General features: G+C 39.4%; 1 protein-coding gene across 8 annotated transcripts in view; it reads right to left on the minus strand.

Moving 5' to 3' along the window:
• Positions 1 to 17668, minus strand: part of Scn3a (sodium voltage-gated channel alpha subunit 3) — a 111703-nt gene that overhangs the window by 62567 nt on the left and 31468 nt on the right. For 5 of the 8 annotated variants that reach the window (XM_017591972.3, XM_008761918.4, XM_008761915.4 and 2 more), the window contains exons 3-10: positions 12630 to 12748; positions 11244 to 11333; positions 8735 to 8863; positions 7932 to 8023; positions 6840 to 7112; positions 6381 to 6444; positions 3995 to 4136; positions 3074 to 3280 (exon numbers count right to left, since the gene is read on the minus strand). In XM_017591972.3, the coding sequence (XP_017447461.1) occupies positions 3074 to 3280; positions 3995 to 4136; positions 6381 to 6444; positions 6840 to 7112; positions 7932 to 8023; positions 8735 to 8863; positions 11244 to 11333; positions 12630 to 12748 (1116 nt within the window). Of the gene's footprint in view, positions 1 to 3073; positions 3281 to 3994; positions 4137 to 6380; positions 6445 to 6839; positions 7113 to 7931; positions 8024 to 8113; positions 8206 to 8734; positions 8864 to 11243; positions 11334 to 12629; positions 12749 to 17668 lie in introns of all 8 variants that reach the window. The other 3 variants (XM_008761920.4, XM_039105646.2, XM_008761916.4) reach the window with 1 other exon arrangement.

Raw genomic sequence — 17668 nt, forward strand, 5'->3', positions numbered from 1 at the left:
TATTGTAGTCCCCAAATGGCTTTGAAATAATAATCTTCCTATATATACAATACAGAATACATACAACTAACATTTAAATAATTTCTTAAAAGATTTATTTATTTAATGTATGTGAGTTCACTGTGGCTGTCTTCAGACTCACCAGAAAAGGACATCGGATCTCATTACAGATGGTTGTGAGTCACCATGTGGTTGCTGGGAATTGAACTCAGGACCTCTGGAAGAGCAGTCAGTGCTTTTACCTGTTGAGTCATCTCTCCAGCCCTACAACTAACATTTTAACGTTCACTTAGAATGTGAACTGAGCACAAGGTAATGCAGGACGTTGTATAATTTTGGGAGACGAGATTGGAGCGAATTTGAGGCACTTATTTAAAAACATTTTAGAGGTCATGCCCATCGCATTAAATCTAAAAAATAAAAATAAAATAAACAAATAAATGTAATAAACTCTGCTTAATGAAAAGAAAACCATTTGCTTTAGACCTATTATCAGATGAATGGCCAGCACCAGCACCAGCACATGTATGTCGGTCTTGTGCTTATAGTGTGTAATGACCACGTCAGACTCAGCGAGAAAAATGAACGAACTTAAAAATGAAAACACAGCCAAACAAAAGGAAAGGAAAGAGGATGAAGTGTCTGAAGGCTTCAGCCTTTCAGAAAACAAAGGCATGGAAGACAAAAAAGAAAAAAAGAAAAACATGGAGAGTTGATCTGCTTCATTAGTTGTTAGAAAAGTGCAAATTATAACCGTAAAGAAATACTTATAATCAAGGCCCACAGAAAGACAAGCCTTGCCCAACATTATTAGGGATGGGAGGGACAGAGAGAGGAACGGTCACAGTGACAGACATTGGTCAATCTCCTGCTACAACCGCCCACAGCCTTCATCCGCAGTAACTAGAGTGCACATCCACTCTTTCTTATCCAAGCCCTTGTTCCCACCTCTTCAAAGCATGGCTGTCTCAGTCACTATGTCTCTAGCCTAAATAAACTTCATTACTGTAAAAAAAATTGTTACTTCATTTCAGATGCCTTTTGTATTGAACAGCAATACAAAATATAGAAACTCCAACGAAGTCTTTAAAAGAAGCAGCCATTCACGGGGGACTCTTGAAAACTTTTAAGATGAACTAACTTCAAAGGCTGCTGCTGGGATGGTACATTAGCAGTTGGAAGTCTCAACTGTGTTTCTTAAATTCCACCTTCAGTGTCCATGAGGATATTTCATAATAAGCTTCATTGTCCGATGAATACCAGCCTGGTAGCTAATTACTTTATGATGTCTAAACAGTGCATTTGACTCCAGTTTGATGAAGAATTTTAAGTGTGAGTAGATTGGAGTCTTCTAACGTCAATAGCTACATACAATACAAAATGGCAGGTCCAGCTCAGTGACAACAGGTCACTGTTAAGAAACTAAAAGAGCGTCATTTCCCTAATTTCTTTCTCAGCCTGTTTATCCTTTGAGTAGAGGAAAGCTACTGATTTGAGTTAATTTTATACCCTGACACTTTGCTGAAGTTGTTTATCAGGTTAAGTAGTTCTCTGGTGGAACTTTTGGGGTCACTTAAGTACACTATCATATCATCTGCAAATAGTGATATTTTGATTTCTTCCCTTCCAATTTGTATCCTTTTGACCTCCTTTCGCTGTCTGATTGCTCTGGCCAGGACTTCGAGTACTATATTGAATAAGTAGGGAGAGAGTGGGCAGCCTTGTCTAGTCCCTGATTTTAGTGGGATTGCTTCAAGTTTCTCTCCATTTAGTTTGATGTTAGCTACTGGTTTGCTGTATATGGCTTTTACTATATTTAGATACACTTCACACCAGTTAGAATGTCTAAGATAAAAAAACTCAGGTGACAGCAGATGCTGGCGAGGATGTGGAGAAAGAGGAACACTCCTCCATTGTTGGTGGGATTGCAAATTGGTACAACCATTCTGGAAATCAGTCTGGAGGTTCCTCAGAAAATTGGACATTGCACTACCTGAGTACCCAGATATACCTCTCCTGGGCATATACCCAAAAGATGTTCCAACATATAACAAAGACCTGTGCCCCACTATGTTCATAGCTGCCTTATTTATAATAGCCAGAAGCTGGAAAGAACCCAGATGCCCTTCAACAGAGGAATGGATACAGAAAATGTGGTACATCTACACAATGCAGTGCTATTCAGCTATCAAAAACAATGACTTCATGAAATTCATAGGCAAATGGAATGAACTAGAAAATATCATCCTGAGTGAGGTAACCCAATCACAGAAAAACACACTTGGTATGCACTCATTGATAAGTGGATATTAGCCAAAAAGCTGGAATTACTCAAGATGCAATCAACAGACCACAGGAAGCTCAAGAAGAAGGATGACCAAAATGCAGATGTTCCCACTCCTTCTTAAAAGGGGAAAAATATCCATAGGAGGGGATATGAAAACAAAGTTTAGAGCAGCGACTCAAGGAATGGCCATTCAGAGCCTGCCCAACATGTGGCCCATATATATACAACCACCAAAACTAGATAAGATTGATGAAGCTAAAAAAAAAAAAATGTATGCTGAAAGGGACTGGATATAGATGTCTCCTGAGAGACACACCCAGGGCATGTCGAATACAGAGGTCAATGCTAGCAGCAAACCAGTGAACTGAGAACAGGACCTCCTTGGGCGGAATTAGAGGAAATATTGAAAGAGTTGAAGGAGCTTGCAACCCCATAAAAACCACAATGCCAAGCAACCAGAGCTTCCAGGGACTAAACCACTACCCAGAGACTATACATGGGCTGACCAGGGCTCCAACTGCATAGGTAGCAGAGAATAGCCTTGTTGGGGCACCTTGGTCCTGTCAAGGTTGGACCCCCAGTGCAGGGGAATATGGGAGGGCAATAAGGGGGATGTATAGGGAGAACACTCGTATGGAGGAGGGGGAGAGGAGGAGATAGGTGCTTATGGACAGGAAACCAGGAAGGGGAATAACCTATGAAATGAAAGTAAAGAAATATATCTAATAAAAAAATTTTAAAAAAAGAAACTAAAAGAGCAATAAAGAGCCAACTGTCACTCCGTACCTGAGCCTCCTCCTGCTGCTTCTTCAGTTGCTCCAGCATCTGCTGAAACTCTGCCTCCTTCTGTTCAGCCTCCTCCAGTGTGGCCTGGTTCTGCTCCTCATAGGCCATGGCCACCACAGCCAGGATCAAGTTCACCAAATAAAACGAGCCCAAGAAAATTACCAGGACGAAAAATATCATGTAGGTTTTCCCAGCTGCACGCAATGTCTAGTGTAGAAAAGGGATAATTTCGTTAATCTTTTACTATAGTATCCCCCAATAAAAATCAGACTACAATAGCTAGAAATCAAGAGATTGGTGGTTTTTAATATCCAAATATTTTGACCAAATTGTTTTTGGTGTTGAAGTGAACAAGTATGCTCACACTAACATAGCAATCGATTTTATCAACAGTATGACTGTCCTGTCATGTGACATAAATGCATTGCAAAATAGTACTTGTTTAATCCATATTAAAGTATCATTATTAGAGTTCCAAAAGCAGGACAACACAACAGATGCCATGCCAGTCTAGAAATTTAGTTAAATGGCCTTTACATAAGAAATTCTCTATACATGCACAATGCATTTGTACAATATATGCTTGTGTGTATATATATGAATATGTATACTTCATATAAGAAAATCTTCATATTTTTCTGTATGTATTTTTAAATATCTGTACTTCCAGAAGGAAGCCCATAGGCAGAGTGTCTTTTATTTATGAAACTTACTATATTATGTGTATCTGTGAGTTTGTATATGAGTTATAGGGGGCAAAGGAGAGGCAACAGGGGAGGGGAGAAAAGGTGAGTGTGGAGGACTCTAGGGCCATTCCCTCTAGTATTGTGACCTCCTTAGTGTCCCTGTGTGTTGTAAATTAGTACTTAGCATTTTGTATGAGATCATCAACACAAATCCTTGTGCAAATTTAGTCCATACCAACTGGTAAAGATTCTCCCAGTAGTCCTGAGTCATGAGTCGAAACAGGGACAAGAAGGCCCAGCTGAAGGTGTCAAAGCTTGTGTAGCCGTAGTTGGGGTTTCGTCCAGCCTTCACACAGATGTACCCTTCTGGACATTGTCTGGGAAAGAAAGAAGCAATGGTGGGGATGGCAGAGAAAGTGCAGCTATTTCGCCCAATCACCCTTTATTTATGGGGATTGTCAAAAGCCAGAGTCATCATCTGGGACGAGGCTTTCATTTCCAGAACACTTGAGCTGATTGCTCACAGGTGAAATCTGTTAGAGACACCAGCCAAAAATGGAAGAACAAGAGAGTCAGATTTATGGCCATTTAGAAAAGCAAGGGGGAAGCAGCCAGACATCCCTGCTCTGATGTCATCGTTATTCACTCTCTACAAAGTGCTAAGATTCGATCATTTCAAATTAAGAAGGAGAAACCATCAACAGATGAGAAATAAGTCACCGAGATCACCTGTGAGCCAGTTCAGTTCAGTCAGTTGTCTAAAATGACCTCACATTTCAGAAGGTGTGATCTAACAAGAAATGATGAAGACGGTATTTCGTGTATCAAGATGCTCAGGTTTTAATGACAGTACATCCTCGTTAAGTACAGCCTTTGCGCAGGTCCTCGGTTTTAACATAGCCCCCTTCTGTCCCAGATAGGTTTCTCCACTCTTGAGCTTACATTTTCCTCCATTTCTAGACTCTGCTCTTGGAATAGAGAATGTGCCATGCCATTCACATGTGTCATGCCATTCACATGTGTCATGCCATTCACATGTGTCATGCCATTCACATGTGTCATGCCATTAACAGCTTAGAAGTGGAGATCTCTCTAAAGGCACGGTATGTCCAAAATCAACCTGGGACTTTACTGTATGGGATGTTTGTCTGCAATCTCTTAAGTTTTCACATTGGTATATAGTCATGGGTATTTATTTTACATTTTGTGTGATATTTTATTTCTTGCTAAAAAGTGCCATCTTTGACCTCTGGGAATGGTATGAATTGGTGCTTGTCACAGACAACTCCCTCGTTTTTGTGTTTATCCACTGGCACATTTTAATCTTCTCGTTAGATTTCAAACTAATCTCTATTTCCTGAGGCAATGCTAGACTCACACACTCCTTTGCTAGCCTTAGTTCTTCTTACGGAGAATAGTATCAGAAACCAGTCTTGGTGGCAGCTGGCCTTTATCGCTCATAAGCTCTTGGTACCTCTTGGCCCCTCCCTCAGCTGATGGAACAAGAAGCTGCATGTGTGCATCTTGACTTGTGATGTGCACACACACAAACACATAAATATTTCTACATGTATCCATTTATGTTTATGCTGAGCTGCACTTGAAGTACCTCTTTTACCTCAAACGAACTGTAATCCAGGATCGTTCTAGACCTTTCCAGTTGCTTCTTTGTAACTTTCACTCTCACAGTGAGCAGTCTGGCTCCCAGCATTCTCTCTCCACTCCCTTGTCTGTTCAGCACTAGTGTATACCAGGGGTTTCAGGATTGGCCATCCACAGTGCGGTGGGAAACACTTCATTGCTAGGCAACAGCACCTTTCTCCTAGTGTCATGTGCTTTGCTCACCTCCTAAGGTACATTTAGGAAATTTTACCTCACTGCTCTCTCTACCTCACATGTCAGAGGTTAGTAATGCTATTTTTAAATTCTTTTGTCACATACATTTTTTTAATTTCATCATGGGATCTCCAAATCTACCTCCCAAAGCTTGACCAATTATTTTTTTAATCTGTCTTCCATGACTTGACAACAGTTTGATGTATGATCGCAGGATCAGACAGAGCACTTTTCCCTACCTGAAATATACTGTGCTTCTCCCAGTTCTCTCCCCATCATGGGTCCCTTTAAACCCTCATCTTTTGTTCATCTCTGTTGTTTTGTCCTTTTCAGATATCACATGGTTAGAATCTTGTAGCTTTTTCAGGTTGAATTTTCTTTTTATTATCTTTCTCACAAATGGATATGAGTTTCGGATTCATTCATCATTTAAGAATGTTTCGTCATAATGTGCATACAACAGTTTATGTGTTTCTTTGCAGATGCAAAGACATCTCGGCTGTTTCCAGTTTGGTCTGATTTATGTGTACAGCTGAGGATAATGTTAGCATGCAGATTCCTGGGTAAATGTGTTTTCAAACTAGCTGGCCCTCTATCTGGCAGTGTGGTGGGACTATGTTTAACTCTAAGAAATTGCCAGACTCTCTTACCATTGCTCCCCTATGGTTCAGAGACTGGGCTTCCTAGAGAGACAGTCGTTCTTTATTATTTACACATATGGCATTTCTCCCACCTCTTCTACATTATTAGCATTTATTATTAACTATTTACTATCTTCTTCTTACCCTGCATCGGAGCCATTTCCACAGAGTAAAGGATCTTTTTGTCCATCCAAGACATAAAAGTGACCTGTTAATATAGAAAATAACCAATTTGGTTCCATAATAATTCTATTTACTTTAACGACAGAGCTGAGTTTGTGGTGAGATGACTCACTGGGTAATGGTGCTTGCTTTTTGACCTTGGTGACCTGAATTTGATCCCCAGGATTCACATGATTAGAAGGAGGGAAGTGACTCCCAGAAGCCCTCTGACCTTTTCATGTGTGCAGTTGTGCACGGGTGCATCCACCCCCCCCCCAATAACTTTTAAAGAATTCAACAGAGTTTGATTACATTAGTCATTTCCCAATGGTTCATCAATGAAGTCTATCTAGGAAGTGGCTGACACACAGTCTGCATTGTGTCTAGTTGAAAACTCACTCGGCAACCCTAAGGTTAACATAGAGTGGCAACCAGTCTTACTGTCATCTGCGATATAATCCTTCCAGTTGAAAGTGCTCATTGTTACATTAACAAATGTCCCATTTGAATCCATTGTGCCATTGAAGTAGGAAGTAGTGTTGGTTTCAAAAGCCGAATCGCTCGGGGGCCACTGCAAGCATTTATTCCTCAGGTTGCCCATGAAGAGCTGCAGCCCGATTAGAGCAAAGACACTGAGACAGAACACGGTGAGGATCATGACGTCGGACAGCTTCTTCACGGACTGGATCAGGGCCCCCACGATGGTCTTTAAACCTTGGAAGAGAGAACTATATGTCACCTTAGAAGAGCAATATATGAACAGAGTTCTTCTTAATAAATGCACACATTCTACACCCTCCATGAATGGCTGCTTGGCTACATGGACACAAAAGCTTTTTGTACAGTCTCATGACTTGCAAACAGATGGAAAGCCGATCGCTTCTATGTGAACACCATGCTGCCAGAGGGTTCTGAACCAATGTTCACAAATCTTTAGGTTCTGTGATACCAAGTGATATCAAGTATTGCCCCAAACATGTGGAATACTAAATTGCTTCTTCTTTCAATTTTTGCGTTTCATGAAGCTGTTTCTCTCAACCCATTCTTTCTGCCGGCCTGCAAGTAGCAGTGAATTACAAGGCAAAAAGAATTTTAAGGCCATAAGGATCCCATGCCACACACATGCTGCCCTATAGCCTTTTCTCCTTTATGAAAAAATGATCTATTTTTGAAATAGATCTGGAGCAAATGGTAAAATACAGGACAGTCAGTTAAGGGCATGACAGCAAAGCTTTGTCAGAATGCAGGAGAGAAGACGTACATCTTAAATGCAGGAGAGGGATTACAGAAACATTTGTCGATGATATGTGCATATCTCATGCAACTTTCTGTTAAACTCAGAGGCTGGCTTTATGAAGAAAGTTGAAATTATCAACATGTTAAAGGAACTGACCCAACATTGAAACACTGTCTGGCATTCTTGAATGTGACAGACTTGAGCAAAAGGCCCCATGGCCAATGAACGGAGGGGTTGCAATTCCAATATTATGTGGTACGGTTAAAGTCAGCCTCTGTGTTTAACCTAGCTCTCACCTGGAATGACTGATATTGTTTTCAATGCTCGGAGAACTCTGAACGTTCTCAGCGCTGAGACATTGCCCAGGTCCACAAACTCTGTCACATATCTGTAATAGGGAGTTCACACACAAACACAATAACACACAAGAAAAGTTGGAGATATAAGGGCCTACCACCTTACACCGTTTTCTTCTTACCTGGAATTACAGAAATAGTTTTCAGAGCTCGCAAGACTCTGAAAGTTCGAAGGGCTGAAACATTGCCTAGGCTTACAAATTCTGTTACATACCTGTAGGATTAAATCAGAGTTACTGATAGTTTTGGCAAAGTTCATTTTAAGTGACTAATTCTGGGTTGGCATCTAAAGCCCCTTGAGAGACTCAAACAGAATTGGTCAAAAGCTCAGGATGCCAAAAGCTGAAAGCTGCCTTTAAGGGAAAAAAATATAGCTGTGTTTCAATGTAATTTTCATTACACGATTACGATTGTTTGCGGAATTTATCATGGCACCGTAGTTTCTATTAAATTGTAGTTAATAAGTAACTTGATTTTGATGAAGAAAAATATGATGGGATAGAAAGTAACTCCATTTATCACTCAAAGACTAAGGGACAATAAAGTAATTCCATATGTTGCTGATTTGCTAGACTTACATATCTTTTAATAGTGTAACTCATATCGTCATACTGTATAAGGCATAGAGTTGATCTAACTTAACAAGAAAGCTCTGTATTCAAAACATGTCTTAAATTGACTTATACAGCACATCTTTTCATTCCTTTGAATTGGCCAGACTTAAAAAAAAAAAAATTACTCACGCCATCACGATGACACTGAAATCCAGCCAGTTCCATGGGTCACGGAGGAAAGTGAAATCTTCTAAGCAAAACCCTCTTGCCAAGATCTTTATAAGTGACTCAAAGGTATAGATCCCAGTGAACGTATACCTAGGAAAGGTACCCAAGCCAAGTTAACAACCAGAAACAAGACGTTAAAGAGATGGTTTTGTGAGCATGGCAAATGCTAGCTCTGTTTTTTTGGTTTTTGTTTTTGTTTTTGTTTTTTTGTTTTTGTCTTTAGTTTTATAGCATGTAGTTTCTTATTTGTACTTACCTAAGAATCTTAATTTAATTATTCTTATTAGACTGAATGAAGTACTAAACTGAAGAGAAAATATACATTTGTCGTAAATGTGTCCTTCAAAACTGTTGTCAAACTGCTTACATTTTAGAACCACAGATTCTTGGAGGAGTTGGGGAGAGCGAATGTGATCAAAATACACTGTGTGAAATTCTCAAAGAATTGATGAAGATGTTCTTAAAAAGAGGAATAGTTTCCCGCATTCTGTGCCCATAAGGGCAGGGTTCTAACTGCTAGTGCCCAATAGAAAAGAACTAGCCAGGTTTTAACTTTCAAGAACCACACAGTTGGTATCTTCTTGGAGAGGCCACAAAGTGTGCATTCAATTATTTGTATTTCTATCCAAGTTTTCAAGGACTGAGCTCATGTAAGGCTATTGCAGTGGACTGGAAGTAGATTTTATATCTTATTCTTAAGAGTCAGGCAGAGAATGATAAAACTGCCCCCATCTGTCTCTGTGTCCCCTTCACGCATGTTTATGATCACATAAAATGTATCAGTTGTTAAGGATCTCACCTCCATGTTTGCCTAAAGTCCTCAGATCACAGATATACTAAATTCTTCAATCTATTTTTATTTAAATTGGCTTGAAATCCAAATTAGGGGGGGTGAACGACAAACAGACTTTGAGTTTGTGGTCCACCTTTGTGCGTTCCAACCCATTTCTCTGAGTGACAACAGAGTTATTTCTTAAGTTATTTCTGTTTCTTCCAAAAATAGTGGAGAGTACTTGTTTTTAAATTCTATGTCTTTTATAAGCACAATTTGAGTGTTTTTTCAGAGTATGTCATAGACACATTTGACTGTCTTGCGGCAACTCATTGTGTTTTACTGTCTAGAATTGTGTTCTATGTGTGAAGTGTTAGAATTGGTGTTTGTGCGATGCTTCTGTGTGAGACATTCCCTCATAAGGAGGAACAAAGAAATAGTTGCAGAAGTCATTATATTTAGTTTCCAAAGCACATTCTCGCCATCCCTCACCCCTACCCAGCCCATAGTTACAGGGGAAGAAAGTATAATTGGTACTTATGAAGTAGGTAAATGTTAAGAAGCATTTTTATCACGTGTTGCTTTTATTTCAGTTTGGATGTCTATGACCTATGTGAAGTAACCAGTTTTCATCTCAGAGCTGGGTAATCTTACTGTCTTCTCTTTTCCTTAGATTCCATGGTGACTCGTTTCTGTCTGGCTTCACTCGTTAAATTGTATTTATTTATTTGCAGTGACAACACAATTGTGCTTGTCTCCTGCTACAATGCAAAAAAAAAAAAAAAGCAAAAACAAAAACAAAAACAAACTCCACCAGTTGTTATTGATTAGAAAAGTTGTACAGTCAACTAATTGAAATGTCCAAGCCAAAAAGTCTTATAACACTCAAGCTGTTTGACTAGTATGCACATCTCAAAGATACTACTTTTCACTTTAAAAAAAAAAAGATATTCAGGGCTACACAGATGGCTGGTCTCTCAAAGGACACAGATTGCATTCTGAACTCCAGTTTAGGGAATTTAACACGCTCTTTTGTTCTCTTTGGGCACTACATGCACACGTTATATAGACATACAGGTAGGCAAAACATATATACACACACACACACACACACACAAATGAATAAATAGGATTCATATCCAAATATCTCCTTTACTTAGGTTTTCATATTATATTATTAAAATTAAATGAAATTTATAGGTGTCTAAATGCCTCATTTAGTCTCATTGGAAAAAGTTTACACAGACTCAAACTTCATTAAAGTTTATTGGTGTTTCCATTTTGTTAACCATAAGTCATAAATGGTACCTGGTCTTTCAGTGAGAAAGCTGCCTCAACCTAAGAGCAGGATCCTCTATGACAATAACGTCGAGCAGATAGTATTTTCGAATATTCTAAGTGCTGTTTTGCTAAGATATAAATTGTTGACAAATGGTGGCTTACAATGGGACGGGAAATCTTTATGGTAATCTCGGAAAGTGCTGAAAATAAAAATTGATGTCATTTTCTTGGATGTCATTCTCAAAACTATAGAACAAAGACAGAAGTGTTTAGCATGACTTCAAAAGGCAGAAGCTACAAGTCAGACCATTACCACAAAGAGATTGCCAGAGAATCTGAGCGTGTGTGTGTGTGTGTGTGTGTGTGTGTGTGTGTGTGTGTGTGTGTGTTTCATTCTAAGAACATATTACTACTTACTCTACATTCTTTGTCCAGTCGGGAGGATTACTCAACGTCATAAATACACAGTTGGTCAAAATAGTGCACATGATAAGCATGCTGAACAAAGTAAATTGTAGTTAAGGAATAAATGCCAATTCATTATAGACACCAAAGTTCTATCCAACACAAAAGATTCAAAAGCACAATTTTACTGTGAAATCAATCTTACTTAGCTGGGTTAAGACCATGGTTAATAAGAAAAGTCAAAGCCTTCCTTATGACCTAATATTATCTCTAAAAGATTAGGAACTGATTAGGAATTCTTATGAAGCAGCCTCGTAGTGATGTAACCCATTTCTTTATAGTTTACAGCATGCTATGGGGTGTGTTTTGTGCTAATAAGGCAGTATCATGATCTTATTAGGTAATTGGTAGGAACGCTGTTCAATATAGATTTCACTACACAGAAATTCATGTGACAAATCATTTTGTTTTAAAATATAAACACCTTCCAGTATCAAGCTTGAGAGTGAGAGAATTCATGTGGGTTTTCAAAAGGTTTTCTCCTGTTTCCTGTGTCCATATGATAATATATTTCTATAAGCCTGTTTGAAGTCTATAGAACATGCCCACTACTGAACACCATTTTAAACGTATTTTGTCATTACTTCAGGATCTATTGTAATCTATACCTATTCTTCCCATAACATGAATTTTTTTTTACTATTATAATTTGCACCTGTATATGCCATACTGGGAATCAAATTTGAGCCCCTGAACATGCTGGGCTAGTTTTGTATCACTGAAGTCACATCGCAGACCCATAAAGAATTTAAGGTTGGTGGCTTTTTAACGTATTTTTGTCCACGTACATAGACACACAGCAGTTTCTTGAACATTTATTTACAGAAAGAAGAGAACAAGAAAGAAATGGAGGACGTGGGGGGTGGTAGGAGAGGAAGGGAGGAGAAGGAAAAGGGGGTAAAATTTGCTGGGGATGGATAGCCAAATAAGGTATGAGTGTCGGAGCATTTGGTAATATATAGAGAGACACTAACTATATATACTGTATGGTATAACACACTATGATAACTGTAATAGGCTAGGCTTCTTCAGCAAAAATCAATGATTTAATTGAGGATGAGAAAGGGAAAAAGGATTTGCTCTCATTTGTGCCATACAGCATGGTTAGTTCACTGACAAACTTGCTAGCATGCTTCATATTTGCTTCTAGACCCACGATAATAATTTTATGATAAACTTTATATACTTTATGAACAACTGACGGCCAATGGAAATCAACCCCTTAAACTAACAGTGTTACCATTTGCTGCAAAGAAATTTTATAAATATAGAAAGCATAGAAGGGCATCTCATTGAAAAACAACTGTTAGAAATGGCATTTTTGCATGAAAAGGATATGAGTGTACCAAAATCTTAATGGCAATTTTCCTAACAGGGTTTAGCGGAGTTAAAATATACAGGGCGGAGGTGGCGCTGAATCGAAAAATCGCCTTCCCTTTATTCAACACTACAAAAGTCTGAAAAAGAAAATACAAGAGAGATTAGACATGCAGGTTTATTTGAGGCATTTACAACACAACTCAAGAACTTTTTACCTGATTTTTTTTTGTACAAACGTGTTCATTTAGACCAGTTGGAACATAACCAGTATCTTGTTTACTAGACCCAGCATAAGTGTTTCTCCCCTACAGAAATAGTCACACAAAGGCCCAGTGGACTACTATCTTACCTGTCTCTAAGCCTCCAAACTTGTCGATCCAAACTGATAGCCTTACACATGACTAGAAATCAAATTAAAGAACTTTACAAGGTTCATTTCTACTTGAGGCTTGCCATATGCCTCCAGCTTTGGTGACTTTTCAGATCATTTGGTATATATAAGTGTCAAAATAATCTTTTATGAGTATCATTAGTTAATTATTGAATTCATTGAAATTAATAACTCCAAACCTTCTAACCCTATTTTTGTGGTGGCCTCCCATCATTTCTGTAGCAGCTGCCTTGATCTACGACATTTAAATAAGTTACAGAACCTGATTTTTGCGTGCTGACAAGGATCCACTTGGATCTTGAGGAAAGACAGCTGCATTGAAAATTAATTTTAAATACATGACTTCAAAGGCCAAGCCATGGTTAAAAGTCTAGGATCTGAAGCACACATCCTCATAGCATTTAAGCTATGCAGACCCAGGGCTACCTTTCAAGACTCCCAGGATGGGTCATCCTTTATTTTTTACTACTACAGTCATCTCTGTTCCAGCCATTTAAGCCACTTGTCAGTCCCACACAGAACCTGTCAATCTCTCCCTCCAGCTGTGATGGGCGTGGCCATAGACTCAGTGAAGACAGCTATCTATACCTGTAGAAAGGTCTCACTATTCAAGTTTATCGTGCCTATCATGACCCTCGTGCTAGGAAGTTCTAGAAGTTTTTCAGAATTGTCAATATTTAAGTTTTTGGGGTATAGGCAGATATTACTTGTTTTCAACTTTCTGCTTAGGTAAATTATAATATGCAGGCAGCCTTACTATCCAATCTCTTTTTCCATTCTCAGAACCCAAATCACCACCCCCTCCTTTCCATTTTCCCATATAAATCACACTGCCTTCTGATCATTCCTTAGCTGTTTCTCCTGCCACTAACTCTTAGCATATTGCTTTGCACTGGCTCTCTCACGTGTTTGCTGGTAATCACCACCAAGTAGCAATTCCCACGTAGGATTCATTTGTGGGAGAACCTGGTTAGTTGCTTTTATAAATGACTGAGGACAAAGAACCTGCTTTCCCCCACAGTTTTAATAGCGTGCTTTGCCAATAAACACTTATTCTAATTAAATATGCCTTTAAGGCACTGTTCACCTTCATGACATCTGCCGTATGTACTGATTTACTTAATAATATGTTTGCACCCTTTTACTAAAGGCTATATCCCATACATTCACAGCAGCTCTCGACAGGTCTGTTTGAAGAGGCAGGCAGGAATGTTTACACTGTGAGCAGAAAGGGCAGGGCCAACAAGCAACCCTTTCACCGCCCTTCTGGGTTGCAGACCACTGAGCCAACGGTTACTTAACTAACCATTTTCAATGAGCTGAGCTCTATAAATTCTAGTAAGAGGGCAAGTAACCTGTCCCTTGCTAGCATCAGGGTTACGGGCAAGTGACAATGAGCCTCACGAAGACTGCCCCTGAACTACGGAAGCATTAGTGGGCTGTCACGAATTCACAGTGCGGCAATCAAGTTCCATTTAGGCATCAGAGGCAGCAATAGTGTGTAAACGTTCCCAATGATTCAAAGTGCATTAACTCATGCTCTTTGAAACAATTTCCCTGAAAGAGCAATTTCTACTTGCAACATTAGAAAGGGGGGGGGGCGTATTTCGAAATATCTCCCAAAATAGACTACGCAAGAATGAACTGTCCTTTCAAACACGAAGCCCTCTGCTTCTCCTGCAAGGTTAGCCTGTGGGTGCGAGTGGCTCCTGGACTGGTGAGTGTGGCGCTCCTACTCTGAATGTGTAACGATGCATACCTCAGGGGCTGAGAAGCAAGGAGTAAAATTCTAATGATCTGGAAAGTGAAAGAAATTACAAAGAGATGTTTGAAGTCTGGGACTCTGATGTACCTACTCCAAAAACTTATGAGAGTATAAGACATGTCTGGAAGGAACACCGACTTTAAAGTCTGGTTTTCCGCGGTGCCTCACCGCGGAAAGATTTCGGTACTCATCCCCAGTATTGCTGTAAGCCCTGTGACTGAAGTTTGTCCCAACAGTTATCATCTGGAGTGCTAACTCCTTTTCCCCCTGGATAAATACTAATACGTTCACTGAAATTCTTAGTTTTTTGGAAGCAGCAGCAGATTTATACCTCAATGGAATATATCAAGCACGGAGTTTTAAAAGATGGTACAGCCCAGGGCAACAACAGGATATCTGAAAGGAGTCCCTATGAGGATCCAGCATTGACAATGAGCAGAGGCCTTGAACCAGAGCAATGACTCACAGCAATGAACATTTACAACTAGGGCTGTTTGGGAGGAAAAAGTATCCGTGTGATCACCAGGACACACTGCAGTTTCCATGGCCAGGTATTTTTTGCTTGGTTGGTTGGTTTGGTTTTTATATACAGGGTGGGGAGTGCTACAAGGGCAAAAGGTATGTACTAAGGGACAGGGAGATGCTCGGGACTGGGTTGCATCACGCAGAATTCACAAAGAATCAGCAAAACGTGTTTAAAAAATGGCGCAACCAACGCTTGACCATCTTATTTTACATTTGTTGTTACTGCAGTTACCAGTGGTCCAGATGCGGGTCCAATCCGTGATCTATCACTGATGGAGCATGACTTTGGTAAGTGAAAGTATTGGCCTTGGCTTTCCTTTCCCTTCTGGAAACTGAGACTAACAGTAGCAACTGCTTCACTGGCTCGTTGGTATGAGATGAACTGGAGTGTTCAAGTGGTTCCTCGCATAGGGTGAGCCCGGCAAATGTTAGCTATTATTATCATACCACTATTTTTAAGCTGTTAACCTGGCCAACTTAAATGCTATTAAAATATACTGTGGTCTTACTCATCTAGTTATATTAGGCACTGAGACACATCGCTAATCAGTGACAGCAAATCATTACACGAAGCCCTCAAGCTCTATGCTGTCTTCCACACAAGTTGTCATGTAGTAGCATGGCTTTCTACTAGGGTGGGATTCTATGAGTTCACACACTGTCTTCTCCCTTTAGCGTTTGTGAGTCACCAATCATGTTTCTGCAAGCAGCACCTGCATCCTCACGCTCAGAGGTACTTCATAAACGAAGGCAGGGCTTCTCCCTTGATAGTTCAGAGTCACTGTCAATGAATTATGATCCAAGTCGGGTTTCCAGTGTGCAGTGAGCAATGCCTGTCCTTTCCCGTGCACGGAGAACAATTTTTGTTTTCCAGTAGCAAACTAGAACGTTAGCCAAACTTGAAAACCTGGCCTGTAAAATCAGATGCCAATCAATTGACATGAAAATGGGTATGTTATATTCTCACGGAGAGAAAGAATTATAGTGGTGCTTTTCCCTCAGGAAATCTATGGGAAAACAAATCAGACAGGAGAGTCCTTGTTGAACATGGGATCCAAACCGCTTACTTAATCAAATGGTAGGTGTAGCCCAGGGTAGCCCTGTCATACAGAGATGATATTGTCACTGGAAGTGAAATGCTTCTAATGAAAGAAATTATAGCTCTCCTTCCATTGGGTAATATCTCCATTTTTTCCTTTCTACCCTGGTAAGTCTATCAAACCGATTGACTCCTTTGATTTTTGTTTGTTTGTTTGTTTGTTTTTAAAGGAATAATACCAATTTTATATCAAGGTAAAACAAACTCCTGTGTCTTGAAAATAATTTGTAAAACATATACTTTAGGCTCTGTCTTCCAAGTACTGGACTTACAAATAGGACACAACACACTTGGCTGCAAATGTGTATGTTAAGACTTTTTTTTTTCCCCTCAAATGAGGTCTAGTTTTCTAGTCTCTGGGAGAAGTATCTTATTGCTAAACATCCTTTACAACATTGGAGTTCCTAAATTTCAAATAGTTCTTGATCATCTCTGTAGTATATCACAGTTTATTTGAGAAGCATATGAATGCATAGTGAATGCCTTCCTTTCTTAAACTTAGTAAAAAAAGACTTACAATGTTTGTTAGTCTTTGTTTTATTTTTATCTAGGTGTATGTCTTTGTGTACACACACACACACACACACACACACACACACACACACACACGAGTGTGTGAGAGTACTCACAGAGAGAGGGTCAGATCTGCTGGATTTGTCGTTACAGCCTTGAGTCACCTGACATGGGTGCTGTGAACCAAACCTCAGTCCTCTGTAGGAACAGGGAGTGCTCTGAACAACTGAGCCATCTCCTATCCCCGGGACTTAAAAGTCCATATCGTACATTACTTACAGAAGCCAGTGTCTTCAACTATTGCTTTTGTAAAGTTCTACTTTGACAAGCAAAGTTGTTCTGTTTACTTGTCAATCCAAAAATCATCAACTTGAAATAGTGTTAATTTGTCTTTACAATAAATTGTTTTCTCATTGTGAAGGTAAGCTATAAAGTGTGATTAAAAGGTACCAAAGTATTCGTTTAGGTAAAAAGAATAAAATATTATTCTTTATTTAGATTCTCTATGGGTCCCACAAGGCTGGTTTAACTATTGAAACCAATGCTGGCAGAACAGTGTAGTCGTTTTAAACATCAGAAAAACATAGTCATAGCTGTTCCTTTAAATTACATGGAGATTCTTGCTATTATTATAATCACCATGTTTTCTCTTCTAATCTCGGTATTTCGTTCCTTGTGGTAATGATTTAACTATTTGCAGATGGTCTAGAATTTCTCCTATACAATCTCAATAAAGCCTATAGAAGTTCCTAATCATATGCCAA

This window comes from Rattus norvegicus, chromosome 3 (genome assembly GCF_036323735.1).
Source record: "Rattus norvegicus strain BN/NHsdMcwi chromosome 3, GRCr8, whole genome shotgun sequence".
In the NCBI taxonomy this organism is placed as follows: domain Eukaryota; kingdom Metazoa; phylum Chordata; class Mammalia; order Rodentia; family Muridae; genus Rattus; species Rattus norvegicus.